A 17074-nucleotide genomic window follows, 5' to 3' on the forward strand; every position below is an offset into this window, starting at 1 on the left:
ACCTGGTCTGGCCTACATGTGACTCCTGACCCACAACAATGTGGTTGACTCTTAACTACCTTCTGAAATAGCCTAGCAAGCCACTCAGTTCAAAGGCAATTAGGGATGGGCAACAAATGCAGGCCTTGCCAGCGATGCCCACATCCAATATAGGAATAAAGAGAAAACAAAACTGATGCTCAGGACGCAGAGAACTCCCCTGCTCTTCCAATTGCGCCATGGAATCTTTCACACCAATTTGAACAGGCACACGTCTTAGTTTCATGCGTCATGTGAAAGACATCATTTCAGACAGTCACCACTGTACAGAGTGTCAGCCTTTATTATGTGCTAAATCCCAGATTGGAGCTTGAACCTATGGCCTTCTGACTCAGAGCAGAACGCGCTACTCACAAAATCAAAGTGACATTTTGCAACGAACAGATGTAACATCCAGTAAGGGCTAAGCTGCCTTTATCACCTTACCTGAATCTGGAATCCTACGTGTTCTTCCCCTTCAGTGTAACTTACCCCACTAAAAAACAACAGATGTTCTTCCACAGTCAGGTCATCATACAGGACATCATGCTGCGGACAGAGTCCCAGACTTCGGCGAATCAGTGGCATGTCTTGACAGACGTCATACCCATTAATGCTTGCAGTGCCACTTGTAGGCGGAAACAGACCTAATCGCCAGAAGAACAGGTTACTTGTTTCTGCAGCAATTTTAATAGAGAAATACAAACAGTTCCAACATGACACTTCAAATTTATTCCTTAAATAGGTCAGTCCCAGAACTGAAAATAAAGCCTGCCCTCCTTGCACACATTCCCTCTCCTCCACACACTCCTCCCTCCCCCCCCCCCCCCCCCAAACGCTACCCCCCCCCCCCCCCCCCCCCCCCCCCCCCCCACCCAAATGCTCACCCCTCTCCCTACACTCACCCGGTTTCTGAAATGGGTTATCAATTCTGGGGCCTCCGCAAACCCTGCTCTAAATTGTCTAATCACCAACTGCTGACCAGCCAGCTTGAGGCAGAAGTGGAATTGCTTTAAGATCAAGTAAGGTCCAACATGAAATATGTGATACTGGAAGACTGCGAGAGAGTCAACAAAGAGGCAGATTCACTCATGCAGCACCATGGTACTCTAGGACACAGTGAATGGAGATCCAATGATCCTACCCCATTTACGAGACAAAGAGGAACAGACCAGTCACTAGGATTCTTCTCACTAGACTCCAGACAACCCAAAGCAGTAACAACATTCATTTGCCAGCTACAAGACCCAATGGGCTGCCCTCCAAGTTAGCAGTGTTTAGGGCTTCCACTGTTTTCCCATCCTCTTTGTTGACTTTGATGGGGCCAGATCTTGGCTTCCAAAGCAGTAAGAGGGCTGGGCAAACACTCTAAGTTAATACATAATAACATGGTCCTTTAAGTAACACATTCGATTAAGAATGATGAAAAGGCAGCTGCTCTCACTAAATAAACCAGCTGGCCCTAGACAAGCTGTGCACTGCATATGTGGTCTGGAATAGACAAACAATGTGGAGCTTACTGATGCTTTCTACAGGCGTTGGTTGGTAAAATTCCACAAGACCCATATGCACACTTGAAGATCCTTACACTTTGGCTCTCCCCAACATGTGCCTAACCTCTCTGGCCAGGAGTTTGCAATCGTTTCTACAGGGAAAAAGACTGCACTCCACACCGGGCAGACAGAAACTCCATGTGTATAGATCATTCAATAGCCTGGTTTGGAGACTCTAGTGATAATGTTGTGCTCTTATGTGTCAGGCACACCTGGCTCACTAGAGGAAAAATACTGAATGTTTGTGCTTTGCCAGTAATGCTGCCTAGAATGAACAACAACATCCACCTGAGTTCCAATGGAAAAGCCAAAGGGGAATTAAGTGAAGCCCAAACTGCTAACATATTCCTAGAAAGTAGACAGCACTCATAACGTCCTTGAACTTACCGGTGAGCATGGACAGAGTAGTGGTTTTTCCTGCCCCATTGTGCCCCAGCAATACTGAGATTTGCCCCTTGTATAAGTTCATGGTCAGACAGGAAACTGCTTTCTTCATTTGGTTTCCAACTTTAAACACCTACAGAGCACAAAGCTGTTAACTGGAATCACAAAACAGGGCAAGCGTCATCGCAGCTCATTTCAAAGTCTGCAATTCCCTAGATTCTAGAACAGTCCTAGCAGATTGGAAGTTAGCAAATGTAATGTAATTCAAGAAAGGTGGGAGAGAGAAAACAGAGAATACAGGCCAGTTAGCCTAACATCAGTCATCGGGAAAGTGCTGGAATCCATTACTAAGGAAGTCTTAACAATGCACTTAGAAAATCTTGGTATGATTAAAGCCAACATGGCTGAATGAAAGGGAAATTCCATTTGACAAATTTATTATAGAGTTTTTTGATGATGTAACTAGTAGGGTAGATAACCTGTAGATGTAGTACACTTGGATTTCCAAAAGGCATTCGATATTATGTCACACAATAGGTTAATACGCAAGGGCTCATAGAGTGGGGGTAATATATTAGCATGGATGTAGGATTGGTTAACGGACAGGAAGCAGAGTTAGGGATAAATGGGGGGGTTTTCAAGCTGGTAGGCTGTAACTAGTGAAGTGCAAGGATCAGTAGGGCCTCAGCTATTTACAATCTGTACTCATGGCTTACACAAAGAGATAGAGTAATGTATCAAAGTTTGCTAATGATACAAAACTAGGTGGGAATGCAAGCTGTGAAGTGGTCACAAAGGCAGAATTTTCCCATCCAGTCGGTGGCAGGTTGTGTGACAGTGGGGCCAGAAAAGTTGGAGTGAGGCCAAAAATTGGAAACCAATGGCTGAAAAACAGTTTTGAATTTTCCCCTCACCAATTTCACGGCAGGCAGATGGCAGGTTGGGTTTCCCCTTGATCCATGGTGGCAACCCCATTTGCATGCATTACCATATCATGAATGCTCATTAAAAACGCTACTTGCCGGAATCACTTAGCTCCTCCCAATCTTGCAACGCGCTAGTGGAAAATTAGACTGGTCTGAAACATATTTGGATTTTAGTGGTGTGCAGCTGTCAGCCCTCACTTTCTTTGTGACTTCGGGTGAATGCAACACTGAAAGTCTACCTGCTGCAATGCCACTCGGGTTCTCGCCTAAGCCAATGAGGTGCTACACTAGTAGGGATGTAGGCATGCGCTCTTCACTGCCTTCCTTCGTTGTCCAGGAGGGTGTAATCGGGGGCTCAGGCGGGGCAGCAACCCAGACAGAGGCTAGCACTGCAACTGGGGTTGGGGAGTGGGGTGGTGAGGAAGGAGAGAAGACGACATGGGGGACAATGGGCAAAGGTGGAGTTGGGTCGGGGTGGTGGGAAACAATGACAGGCAGAAGGGAGACCAAGGGTGGAGAAGCTGGATCCCAACATAAAAGACAGGGACGCAGACACAAGAGAGGGTGGAATGGGAAAAGAACTACACAAAATGGAAGGGAAGCATGCTGACTCAGGAAAACAAGGGGAGGTTGTGTTAGTTTGGCTCAAGAGGGCAAGGCTTGCGCAACGACTCACAGAGATGGGAGAGGGGAAAGGATTATACATAAGGGAGGGGTTGCACAGAGGCTTATGGAGGTTGGGCGGGGAGGGGCAGGGTAGTGGAGGAAGAGCACTGTTGTCAGCAGTCAAGGAGGAATGGGAGAGCAAGGGGAAAGACAGTCATTGTCCCCGGTTTGGGACCAAGTAGTCAGGATGCCAAAGTGAAGTCAGTCTTGGGGCTTTGCTACAGGGTCATGCATGACTTGCAGGTCGTAGTCCCACTCCAGGGAGGGGCAATGGCTGCGTGCTCAGTGGGGATAAGGCATGGCTTGGTGTGCAGGGTGAGGTCATGGTTTTAATGTCGTTGGCCATGGTTGTGTCTTGGTACTGGGCTGCAGATGGGATGGTCAGCGTTGGGGGAGGCATCTGCAGCCTGCAAAGGGGAAAATCATAATACAAAGTGGAGAGGGGGGCGGTCTGTGAAACATGCTTGGGGGGTGAGGGGGGGTGTGGTCTCCTCTGTACATAACCTGTACATGGCCTCAAGATAGGGAGGGGTGAGGCCCACAGTGGGCTTTGAGACATTCACAGTTATGGCTTCAGGTGAGAGGGTTGGAATATCAACCACAATGTCTATACGATCCAGGATTATTGGGGGAGGATGAGAATAACGGGAGGCGTCTCTACCTACACACCATGGGGTTCCAGGAAGCTTGGAGGGGACAGGAGCAGCCACGGAGGGAGGGTCGAAGCTGGTTGCTTAGCAACATCTGAGCACCACCATCTTGTCAAATTGAAATAATGGCGCATTCAGAAATCAAAACTGGCTAAGAATCTGGATGGGAGGGGTTAGAATCAGTGTGGGAGGAACCCAGGGCTGCACTAGGGGCCCCATTTCATGGGCAGCCTCCACCTACTTGCACTCAAAACTTTGAAATGAAGTCAGGGCTGAGACAAAAGTGGAAGATCTCCTTGAAAGGTTCATTGGAGCCATTGCCACATACAATGCTTTAAAGATAGACTGCAGGAGTCATTACCCTCACAAAGCAATTGCGCCATTTCAGTATTAACACACAGAAATGAGAAAATTGAGAATATAGGCAACTGTTAAGGAGGCACAACTGCTGCATATAGGCCACATCATCAATGAATGCTTCTAATGTGCTTTCTCCAATTGGCATGGATAACAGACCAAAAAGCATTCAGTCATTACTCTTGTGCAGGTTAACAGTATGTCAAATCTGAGATTGGAGGTGTCAGTTTGGTAAAGTGGCGCATATCATTAATGAATCCAAACCTTTTTCAACCTCTGTGGGATTGCACTGTTAAGTGCCAGGGTTAGATTCTGCTGCACCTCACTCTGAGTTGGCATCGCAGCTACAAGGCTAGCAGTGCAGACACAGCTCAATGCCATGACACAGGCTTCTTGTTTGCGAGATGTTTTACTATCTTTCCTTGTGATTCATTAATCTGTTATATCTATCATTCTCCAGACAGAAGGAACAAACAATAATGGAGCTTGGGCTCAATGCTGCCTTCTTGATGGTACTCATGGAATGGAGAAGGAGAAGGGCCCGATGCCACAGAGCACAGCTTCAGGAGGAGGCCCTGTCTGAGGTCCAGAGTCCAGAGGGATGCCAGCAAGAACCAGAGGATGAGGAGCTTAGACCCATACCATACAGGCTATTCGCTCGACCAAGGGTCTACCGGACAAGGCTCTCTTATCTGCAGATTTTAAAAATTCATTCATAAGATGTGGGCATCGTTGGCTAGGCCAGCATTTATTACCCATCCCTAATTGCCCTTGTGAAGGTGGTGGTGAGCTGCCTTCCTGAACTGCTGCAGTCCATGTGATAGCAAGAGACAATGCTGTGCACATCTACGCTTGTCCAGGATCTGGTGTAGCACAACTGCCACATTCTGTGGGAGGATCCAATGCCCCATGGAGTGGGGGGACATCCCCTGCCAATGGTCCTGAAGGTCAATGCTGTGCTCAATTTCTTTCCCTGTGATCAACAGGGGACTTGTGCAGCATCTTGCAGTCCACCACACATAAATGCATCAAGGATGTGACAGATGCCCTCTACAATAAGGCTCATCATCATGTGAGGTTCACACTTGAAGATAGCCAGGCTGCTAGATTTAATGGTTTTGCAGCTATCTCAAGCTTCCCAAGAGTGCAAAGTGCAGGGCTCCATAGCATCAGCCTCTCATGTTCATCAACCAGAACAGGTTCCACTCCATCAACGTTCAACTGGTGTGTGATCATTGGAAGCACATAATGCACATCTGTGCCAGGTACCCTGGGAGTTGCCAGAACTCAAACATCCTCAGTCACTCCCAGGTGCCTCACATATTCAAAGGGCTCAGTGATTACAGGGATGGCTGCTTGCAGATCAGGAGTACCCACTCAAACGATGGCTCATGACACCCATGCACTATCCTCAGAGATTCTCAGTACATTGAAGCGCATAGCTCCACAAGATTCATAATTGAGCAGACCATTGGCATCGTGAAGATGCGCTTCCATCATTTGGACTACTCAGGTGAGGCTCTGCAGTATTCTCCGGAGGGTAGCCCACATAGTTGTGGTCTGTTGCACCCATCACAACTTGGCGCTTCAAAGGGAGAGATCCCTTGCCAGAGGGAGAAACGGAGGAGGCTGAGAGCTCCTTTGATGATGAACAGTAGGAGAGCCAGGACCTGAAAAAGGAGATTAGGGTGAGCTTCCACTTGATGATGCCATCAAAGAAGCATGACGCTGAAGGCGTGCATGTGACACATCGATAGTCACAAGATTCCAAGAGTAAGGTGCAGGCAACGGGAGATGGCCTCCTGTCCCTTAATGCCATGCTATTGCAATGAAAGAGATTTACAACCAGTCACATCAAAAGCAAGTTCCGCTTTCAGAATTGCACCTTCAATCCTCATTGTTCACCAGGCCATGATCTCTGGAAAGGTCAGTGCTGAACCCTGCAGGGGTGCACTCTGGGAAGTGAAAGCTGACACGACAATGCAAATGCTGCATCCCCCTAATGAGAAACTATAGTGGACATTGAGATGAGCGCATGGTTGGAGATATCATCATCTCATCAAGTCTTGTGCTTTGGCACTACCACTTAGGAGACACAACAGCAGCTATCCCTTCAGCAGCCCTCACACAGTGTTGTCTTGCAAGCAATAAGGGTTACAAATTCATTTAACACACATTTCCAATAAAGATTTTGACACATCTCCCTGACATCACACAAGGGTACGTTAGCTATCCCGAGTGAGGTTAACATCACATAAATGAGAGGTTCACAAAGGGATGCAATGACTGAGTGGGAGGATGGCTCACCCTCGCAATAAGAGGGCACATATATGAATATGCACGACACCTTCAAATGGCCAAACCATTCTCAATGACATCAAATGTATTTACAAAAGTGCAAGATTTTTACAGTGATTGAACACCCATGACCCAGAAGCGATGTTAATATTTCTTAATTTTCCTAATCCTAACGCTATGCCTGGGTGCAGCCCGACAACAGAGGTGGAGGCAGCCTGCTGATTCTTACGTCCTGTTGTCTGTGATGACCTTGGCGGATGCCCTCTGGTGGCTTGAGACCTGGAAGGTCCCTGCCTGATAAGGGTCTCCCGCTCAGGGGCAGATGCACTCTCCTCGGTCTGACCAGCTGGAGTTGATGGGTCACAGGCAGAGGAGATTCTTAGTGGCTGACCACTCTTGCAGTGTCCTCTGTGGAGGCGCCCCCCCCCCCCCCCCCCCCCCCCCCCCCCCCCGGGGTGTCCGGCTGACGCTCATCCTCCCTGTGGGTGCCTGAGGGCCCTTCCCTTACTGCTTGGGGAGAAGGGGCTCCCGGAGGTGTCAGGGTGCCCCGCCCCCTCTCACCTAGCCACTGATGGATCCTACCAATACCTATTACCATGGAATGCGGGTCTGGGTGCAAATCCAGCAAAACTTGCTAGAACAAGGTCTCCAAAGTAGTCGCTACCCTTCCCATAGTGACCTTGAGGCACTCAGGTTGAAGCCATGACATCAGGCAGAATGTGGACAGACTTCTCCATCCTGCTGAGTGACTCTCACATCTCTGTTAGATTTCCTGTCGCTTGGTGTTGCATCTCCAGCATTGTGTCAGTGGCCAGTCGCAGAGGCTCATCATCTGACTTGGACTCAGCAGGTGCCTGATCTCTAGCAGTCCTCCGAGTTCCAGAGATCTGGGCTGTCACAGTCTCTAACTGCTGTGGAGACGTGTCAGTGAGGCGTTCTCCAGAAAGTGACCCCCAGCCTCATCTAGAACTATGACCCACTGAGGAATGTGTCTCTGCGCTGGTGGAGGATGTGGGTGAACGCAGAGATGGATCTTCCTGGATGGCTCCTCAACATCCTCCTGAGGTGGGCTGGGATTTATGTTGGCCCGACTCCTTTGCCTGGACCTCGTGGTGCCTATAGGTAAAAGAAGGCAGATTTAGTTCATGAGCAGGCAGGAAACAAGATTGCATGTCACTCACTGTGAATGTCAGGATGTGATCAACTCAGAGAGGTTTCATCAGTACTAGGTCACTGGGAGAAGCTGATCTCGCCTTCCCCACAGTTACGATCCCTGCCCTCCTCAGCCAGCTTGGTGGCATTCTCCTCAAATTTGGTGAACTCTGTTATGCTGGCCGTCCCTCCTCCCATCTGGGACCTCTCCCACCTGTTGTGAGCAAGCTTGGATTGCATGAAGACAAAAGGGAGGAATGTGATGAGAAGAGATGGAGCAGAGGTTGGGAATCATGCATGCCTCCCATGTGTGATGAACCCTCCCCCGAAAGGGTTGAGGATGGAGTTTGTGCAGGATGATAGAGGAGATAGTGGTGATGTCGAAGTATTCCTGAGTCAATCAGTGCTGATATGTATCCCCCACTAATGTTGTGTGAGATCCCTGAAGAGTGCAGCCATTTGTGTACATGATGTCATGATGAGAGTGTGATACTGGAGGGAGCTGAAGGTTAACTTACCCTGACAGAGCAGATGAGATTATTCATCCTCTTCCTGCACTGGATAGAGTTGTGGGTGGTTGCCAGTCACTGACCTCGTTTGTCAATGCCTCCCAGGCCAGAGAGGTGCGAGGCTGGTGTGCTTTCTGGAGCCATCCCTCGGGTACAGCACATCCTGGTGTTGCTGTATTCCTCTTATCAAAGCCTCGGGGGAGTTGTGACTAAACCTGGGTGCAGCCTCATTCTTTTTGTTTGCAGCCATCTCTAAAGTTTCCTGAAGACACCTGGGCTGGAGAGTGAAATGTGTGTGCCCGGGTGATGTTTAAATATGGTACCTGGACCTTCAAACCCATTAGGTAATGCCGGTGTGTGACCTGGAGGGGAACTAGGAGAATGATAGGCGATCTCATTACCCCAGGAGGTTACGGATATGCCATGACTGAATACAATTAAGTCTGAGATAAACAGATTTTTTGTCTCTCATGGAATCAAGGGATAGGGGAAGCACGCAGGAAAGTGAAATTGAAGCTGAAGATCAGCCATGATTGTACTGAATGATGGAGCAGGCTCGACAGCCATATGGCCTGCCTGTGCTCCTATTTCTATGTTCTTATAAATCTGTATCTCAAGGCCTGGAACAGGATGAGGCCATTTGGCCTTTCAGCTTGTTTTACCATTCAATTAGATCAAGGCTGATTTATATCCTAACTCCATCTACTCTCCTTGGTTCTTAATATACCTTACCCAGCAAAAATCTTTAATCTTGGTTTTGAAATTTTCAATTAATCTATAGCCTTAAAAGCTTTTTAGTGGAGAGAGTTCCAGATTTATATGAAAAGTGATTCAGTGCAACTTCCACGGTTCTCCATTGTGACCACTATTCAAATTCTACCCCTTACCTTGGTCAAGTCTTTGATTTTGATGCCAGCTTCAACACCCAATGGGTCATCCTCCATGTATTCAGTGTTTAGGGCTTTATCTGCTTCCTCATCCTCTTTGACGACTTTGATGTATTCAGATCTCGGCTTCCCAAGCCAGTACGAAGGCTGCGCAAACACCAGAAATTAACACACAAAAACACGAGTCCTTTAAATAACGCATTCTATTAAGAACAATAAAAAGGCAGCAATTCTCCCGAATTGATACAGGGGCTGATTCTAGACAGGAAGTCCATTCCATATATGGTCCATCACAACATACCCTCAACCCAAACAATCATACCACCCCAGTCATATCCAGGATCACTGGCATTACTGGATCTCTCAAACACTCAACACATGTTGCATGAACAGTGAGTCAGTGGTTGCCTCTGCTGTGTCCCTTTGTCGAGACTCTCTGGAAATGCAGAATCAGCAGATTGCAGCTCAGTACCAGAATTTGGATTGAACCAATCCTATTTTTGTCATCTTGGACTCACATTGGAGCTATCACTCCATTTAATGCCAGGATTGGACTGCTGAGAGCTTCTGCTCCACATCATCCAGTGCTGCCTCCTGAGGCAGCAACATCAAGTAAACCTTCCAACTCTTGGTTGGGTCTGGTTGCTTTAGTTGAAAGCCTTCTCAAATAAATCATGAGTTGGATTCAAATCATTTTCAAAAACGTACAAATGGAACAGTGTTATCTACAAAATCACACTTGGCTTTATCCAGCAAAAAGAAACAGATGGTTTGAAATTCAAATATTAATGATAGCTTTTGCAGATGTGTAACCAACATGGCCTGTCATTTCAATAGGGATCTCTGCATGGTCCTGTGCTGCACAGGCTGCACGTGCACACATGCACACACTTGCTCACAATATAATCTGAATATTTGAATTAACCTTTTGAGATTTGTCCTTTACTTTTCTACTAAAATTTTTTTTAAAAATCAAGCCAACAGATCCTGTAAAACAGACTGAAGAGAAGCATTGAGCTGGCAAAATGCAACTGAGGCAATAGACTGTAAAGTCTGCCTTCAGTGGGCAGATTATAGGCCAAACTATCAAATCCAACACCAAGCTTTTGGGAGAGATTGAGGCCTTTGAGTAAAAACATTAACAAAGCTAATTAAAGGTATGAAAGTTAATAGTAATTCTGCAATCCATCATTTTTTCATTATTACTAAGTTAGAAACCTTACCTGGACTGGTGCTCAGAATTGGAGAAGTTGACAGTGCACAAATCACAAAGGAAACTACAAATGTTGAACTGCTAAGACCTTGTGAAAACCACCAATGATGAGCTGGGAGAACAATGTGAACCAGGAGAATGATGTGAGGGTGTGAAATACACTACCAGAGTTAGTTGTTTTTTTAATTCTCTCTTGAGATCCAAGTGTTATTGACAAGGCCAGAGTTTATTGTCCATCCCCAATTGCTCTTGAACAGGTGGTGGTAAGCCACCTTCTTCAACCTCTGCAGTCCATCTGGTGTAGGTACACTCACAGTGTTGTTAGGGAGAGAGTTCCCGTTTATACAGGGTTACACGCTCCTAAGCTTTGGTCACCGATTGAGGAGAGAGGCAGACAGGTTGGGAGATCTCCTCATAGTCTGCTCCTGTGCCTGTCCAAGGTGGCCATTAATAGGTTCAGACAGCAGGTGGTTGAGGGGGTTTTTCGACCTGACTGCCTCTCTTTCGTGATTAAGTCCATGCCTAGTTGTCTTTGAGAGAGTTGTGTCCTCCAGTACACTCAAGGCCTCTGCAACTTGTGTGCACCACAAGAACCAGAGTTTTTGACCCAGTGACAGTGAAGGAAGGGCAACATATTTCCAAGTCTGGCTGGGAGGGGAATTTGCATGGCATCGCCATGTGTCTGCTGCCCTTGTTCTTCTAGGCAGTAGAGGTTGTAGGTTTGGAAGGTGCTGTTGAAGGACCCTTGGTGAGTTGCTGAAGTGCATCTTGTAGATGGTACATAATACTACTACTGTGCACAGGTGGTGAAGGGAGTGAGGGAGTGAATATTTAACTGGTGGATGGGGTGGCAATCAAATGGACTTCTTTACTCTGTTTGGTGTCAAGCTTCTTGAGTGTTGTTGGAGCTGAACTCATCCAGGCAAGTGGACAATACTTCATCACACTCCTGGCTTATGTCTTGTAGATGGTGGACAGGTTTTGGGGAGTCAGGAGGTGAGGGTTACTCACAGCAGAATTCATAGCCTCTGAGCTGATCATGTAGCTACTGTATGTCTATGGCTAATCCAGTTAAGTTTCTGATAAATGGTAATATTTAGGATGCTGATGGTGGGGGATTCAGCAATGGTTATACCATTGAATATCAAAGGGAGTTGGTTAGATTCTCTCTTATTGGAGATGGTCATTGCTTAACACTTGTGTGGAGAGAATGGTTTACAGCAGAGCCAGACCAACATTTAGGAATAGGTTAGGTAGGTGGTTGAAGGAAAGGTGGGGAGGAGCATAAAAGAGTATGGATACAGGGCAGGCACGTGGGATGAGGATTGTACTCTGGACTGATTGAATTACATACAAATTACAACAAAATGTTTGCAGCAACTTACCAAGATGAAAAAGTACCAGACCTGCGGCATTCCATATTCCCCAGGGAAGACAGCTTCCACATACCAAGTAACCAAACCATAACCGAGTGAATCAAATAACATCATTGCCATTGAGTGGGCAATTGTGAAACCGTCATCCACATTGACCGGCAAGTTTAAGTTTGACCACTGGACACCCATACCTTCAAACAAACACACAAGGAAATCAGAAAATAAACTTTCAACAGAAAATACCTGAGCCATTAGCAGTAGCACTGTGTGCAGATAAATTGTAGCTCCTTGAATTAATTGTGACTTTGTCTGATCATAGTCTGTGAAGGTTACCAGAATCATTATTACAATATTCTGCAATTCTCATTTTGTACATTCTTTCCCTCCTCCCCATTTGTTAATGGACCTCTGCAGAAATCATTCTAAACCAACTATTATTTTAAAAAAAATTACTTATCATAAATGAGAGGGGCCAGAAATACACCACAGCCTTTGTAAGAAACAGTGAGAGAGTGGGCAAGAGACGGTGAGGCAACACAATGGCCGGGGGCTAGTGAGGCAGTGCAAGAGCGAGAGAGTGAGAGAGGAAGACCCAGAGAAAAACAGCGGCACCTAAAAAGGGCAGGAGAAGGGAGGACCCAGAGATGGACAGCAGCATCTAAGTGAACTATTCAATCTGTAGCTCCAGAGTGGACCGACCGCATTCTGAGAAAGATTAAAATGTGACGTCACAGGAAAACATGTAGTTGATTGGTTGGTGAGTGTTTTTCTCATTTAGCTTTCAAAACTCAGGTAATTTTAGTAGTTATAAGGTTTTATTAGTAGTTTTAAGGTTTATTAATAGTAGTAAAGCTTAGTAGATTGGTTGGTGAGTATTTCCGATATATCATAATGAGGGAATTTCAATAGGGTAAGTAGAACATTTTTGAAATAATAAGAATATAAGCATAGGCAGGACTAGAGATGTTAATTAAAATTTACTCAGTAAAATAATCAATTAATTAAATACTATAAAGATGGCAGGGCAGATATATGTGGCGGCTGCAGAATGCGGGAGCTCCTGTTCACCAGTGTGATCCAAGGCAAACTTTTCTGTAGTATTTGCCGCTTGAAGGACTTCGGCTCAGAATCATTGAGTTAGGGGCCGAGCTTCTGACAAATGCATCGGATGGGGGAAAGTTGCCTGGACACTTTATTCCAGGAGACGACACACCTCTTCGGTTAGGGTCTTCTGATTTGGTCAATGATCAGGAACAGGAGGGTGTGATTGCAAGTGAAGCAGGTAAGGGGATAGAGAAGGTAGAAGTGGAGGAGCATCAGTCCTTGCAATTGTCCAAAAGGTTCCAGGTTTTTGTAACTTGTGAGGATGACAGCGGGGGCTGCAGCTTGGATGAGCAAACTGACCATGGCACTATGCTACAGGAAGCCATTCAAGTGGAGGAGGGCAGTTAATGGGAATGTAGTGTTAGTAGGGGACAGTATAGTCAGGGGATAGACACAGGTCTCTGCAGCTGAGAGTGAGACCAGAAGGCTACGTTAGCTGCCCGTTGCCAGGTTTGGGACCTGCTCTGGGCTGGACAGCAACTTGCAGTGGAAGGCGGAGGATCCAGTTGTCATTGACCATGTAGGTACAAATGGCATAGGGAGAACTAGAAGGGAGGTTCTGCTCAGGGAATATGAGCAGCTAGGGGGCTAAATGAAAAAGCAGTACCTCAAAGATAATAATCTCTGGAGTGTTACCTGAACCATGAGCAAATTGGAGTAGGATAAATGGGAGACTTAAATGCATGACTCAGAGTAGTGAGAGAGAAATGGGGCACTGGCACCAGTACTGGGAAAAGTGGCAGCTATAACGTTGAGATGGTCTTCACCTGAACCACGATGGGACTAGTTTTCTGGTAAGTCATGTAACTCGGGCGGTAGAGAGAGTTTTAAGCTAAATAGTGGGGGTGAGGGATCAAGCGAGGGAAGATGTGATAAATTAATGAGAGGATAAGGCAAGAGAGCAAGACAGCAGTAAGGGAATTGATAATCTGAGAATGGCTGGAAGGGACAGAGCATACAAATTTAAGAGTGCACCAGCAAATAAAGCTAGAGGTTGCAAAAATAATAAGACGACAGAATTAAAGGCACTCTGTCTGAATGCACGCAGTATTCACACAAGGTAAATGAATTGATGACACAAATGGAAGCAAACAGGTATGATCTAATTGCCATTATGGAGATGTGGCTGCAGGATGACCAAGGTTGACAACTGAATGTTCAAGGGTATTCAACATTTAAGAAGTATAGGCAATAAGGAAAAGGAGGTGGGGTCACACTGTTGGTAAAGAATGGGGTCAGTACATTAGTAAGAGAGGATCTTAGAGCAAAAGATCAAGCTGTAGAATCAGCTTGGGTGGAGCTAAGAAACAGTAAGGGGCAGCAAACATTAGTAAGAGTTGTTTATAGGTGCCAAACAGTAGTGGTAATGAAGGGCATAGAAATCAGAGGTGCATGTTACAAGGTAATACAGTAATCTTGGGGGACTTCAATCTACATATAGATTAGGTAAACCTAATTAACACTAATGCTGTAAAGGACAAATTCCTGGAATGCATTCGGATGGTTTTCTATGTTGAGGAACGAACTAGAGAATGGGCTATTTTAGATCTAGTATTGTGCAATGAGAAAGGGCTAATTAATTGTAAAAGGAGCCTTCAGGGAAGGGTGACCATAAGATGATGGAATTTTATATTAAATCTGTCTACCATCATACCTTTTAATATAAAAGCAGAAATACCTGGAAAAACCCAGCAGATCTGGCAGCATCGGAGACGAGCAAAGTTGACGTTTCGAGTCCTCATGACACTTCAACAGAACAATGCCCTCTGCCGATGCTGCCAGACCTGCTGAGTTTCTCCAGGTATTTCTGTTTTGTTTTGGATTTCCAGCATCCGCAGTTTTTTGTTTTTATACCTTTTAATATAGCTTCCCGATCTACCACAGATCAGACCACAGGTAGACAGACAATGGCTAACATTTAACAAGTTAATACATGCTTTACAACAATCTTACATGCCTTTGAGGCACAAAAACCCAGCAGGAAAGGTGATCTAACCATGGCTAACAAGGGAAGTTAAAGATTGTATTAGATCAAAGCAAAAGACTTCAAAAGTTGGCAAAAAAAAGCAGTAGGCCTGGGGATAGGGAGCATTTTACAATTCAGCAAAGGAGGACCATGAAACTGATATATAAAAAAATAGAATATGAAAGTAAACTAGCGAGAAACATAACAATAGACTGTAAAAGCTGCTAAAGGTATGTAAAAAGGAAAAGATTAGCAAAGACAAACATGGGCTCGCTACAGGCAGAGCCAGGAGAATTGAGAACAGGGAATAAGGAAATGGCAGAGAAATTAAACAAATATACTTTGTGCTTGTCTTCACGGAGGAAAATACAAAAAAACCTCACAGGAATACTAGAGAACCCAGGAACTAGTGAAAATGAGGAACTGAAAGAAATTAGTATTAGTAAAGTTGACTGAAAGTTGATAAGTCTCCTCAGCCTGATGATCTACATGCCAGACTGTTGAAAGAAATGGCCGTAGAGATATTAGATGCATTGGTGGTCATCTTCTAAAATTGCAAATGTAACCCCACTATTCAAGAAACGAGGGAGAAAGAAAATGGGGAACTACAGACCTGTTAGTCTGAAATCAATTGTAGGGAAAATGCTAGAATCTATTACAAAGGATGTGATAACTGGACACTTGGAAAATAATGGTAAGATTGGGCAGGGTCCACATGGATTTATAAAAGGCAAATCATGGTTGACAAACCTGTTGGGGCTTTTTGAGGATGTAACAAACAGAACAGATATGGGGGAACCAGTGGATATGGTGTATCTCGATTTTCAGAAGGATTTCCATAAGATCCCACACAAGAGGTTAGTAAACAAAATTAGAGTACATGGGATTGGGGGTAAAATACTGGAACGGATTGAGAAATGGTTAACAGACAGAAAACAGAGAGTAGGAATAAACGGGTCATTCTTAGATTGGCGGGCTGTGACTAGTGAGGTACCACAAGGATCAATGCTTAGGCTCCAGCTAGTCACAATCTAAATCAATGATTTGGATATGGTGACCAAATGTAATATTTTCAACCTTGCTAATGACAGAAAGCTAGGTGGGAATGTGAGTTGTGCGAGGAGAGGCCTCAAGGGGTTTTAGACAAGCTGTGGGCAAGAATATGCAGATAGAATATAATGTGGAAAAATGTGAAGTTATCCACTTTGCTAGGAAAAACAGAAACACAGTATTTCTTAAATGATGAGAGATTGAGCAGTGTAGATCTCCAAAGGGACCTGTGTGTTCTCATTCATAAGTCACTGAACATGCAGATGCAGCAAGCAATTCGGAAGGCAAATGGTATGTAGGCCCTTATTGCAAGAGGATTCGGTTACAGGAGTAAAGAAGTCTTGCTGCAATTGTATACAGCCTTGGTGAGACCACACCTGGAATATTGGCATCATAGAACCATAGAAAAGTTACAGCACAAAAGGAGGCCATTTGACCCATCTTGTCCATGCCAGCCCGAGGACATCCAGGCGCCCTTTCTAATCCCACCTTCCTGCACCCGGCCCATTGCCCTGCAGCTTACAGCACTTAAGGTGTAGATCCAGGTACTTTTTAAAAGAGTTTAGAGTTTCTGCTTCTACCACCAACTTGGGCAGCGAATTCCAGACACCCACTACCCTCTGTGTAAACAAAGTTTTTCCTCATGTTCCCCCTACACTTTCTGCCATTTCTCTTGAATCTATGTCCCCTGTTTCTAGAATTCTCCACCAAGGGAAACAATTTTATCCTGTCCACTCTATCTATTCCCCTCCTAATTTTGTACACCTCAATCAAGTCACCTCTCAGCCTTCAATCTCTCCTCGTAGTTACACTTTTCTAACCCTGGCAACATTCTTGTAAACCTCCTCTGCACCCTCTCCAGAGCGTATTACGTCCTTCCTGGAATGTGGTGACCAGAACTGCACACAATACTCCAGTTATGGCCTCACCAGTGTTTTATACAATTCCAAAATTAAATCCTTACT

The 17074-nt window shown here is 45.5% G+C and overlaps 1 protein-coding gene across 2 annotated transcripts in view; it reads right to left on the reverse strand.

Moving 5' to 3' along the window:
* abca3b (ATP-binding cassette, sub-family A (ABC1), member 3b) overlaps positions 1-17074 on the reverse strand; it is a 92587-nt gene that overhangs the window by 56550 nt on the left and 18963 nt on the right. For both annotated transcript variants that reach the window (XR_005945292.1, XM_041206223.1), the window contains 4 exons: positions 11999-12180; positions 9401-9547; positions 1959-2088; positions 511-665 (listed from right to left, as the gene is read on the reverse strand). Coding sequence is in view for 1 of the 2 variants with exons in the window: in XM_041206223.1 (XP_041062157.1) it covers positions 511-665; positions 1959-2088; positions 9401-9547; positions 11999-12180 (614 nt within the window). In the remaining variant the exon portion in view is untranslated. The remainder of the gene's footprint in view (positions 1-510; positions 666-1958; positions 2089-9400; positions 9548-11998; positions 12181-17074) is intronic.

This window comes from Carcharodon carcharias, chromosome 15, assembly GCF_017639515.1.
Source record: "Carcharodon carcharias isolate sCarCar2 chromosome 15, sCarCar2.pri, whole genome shotgun sequence".
Lineage (NCBI taxonomy): Eukaryota > Metazoa > Chordata > Chondrichthyes > Lamniformes > Lamnidae > Carcharodon > Carcharodon carcharias.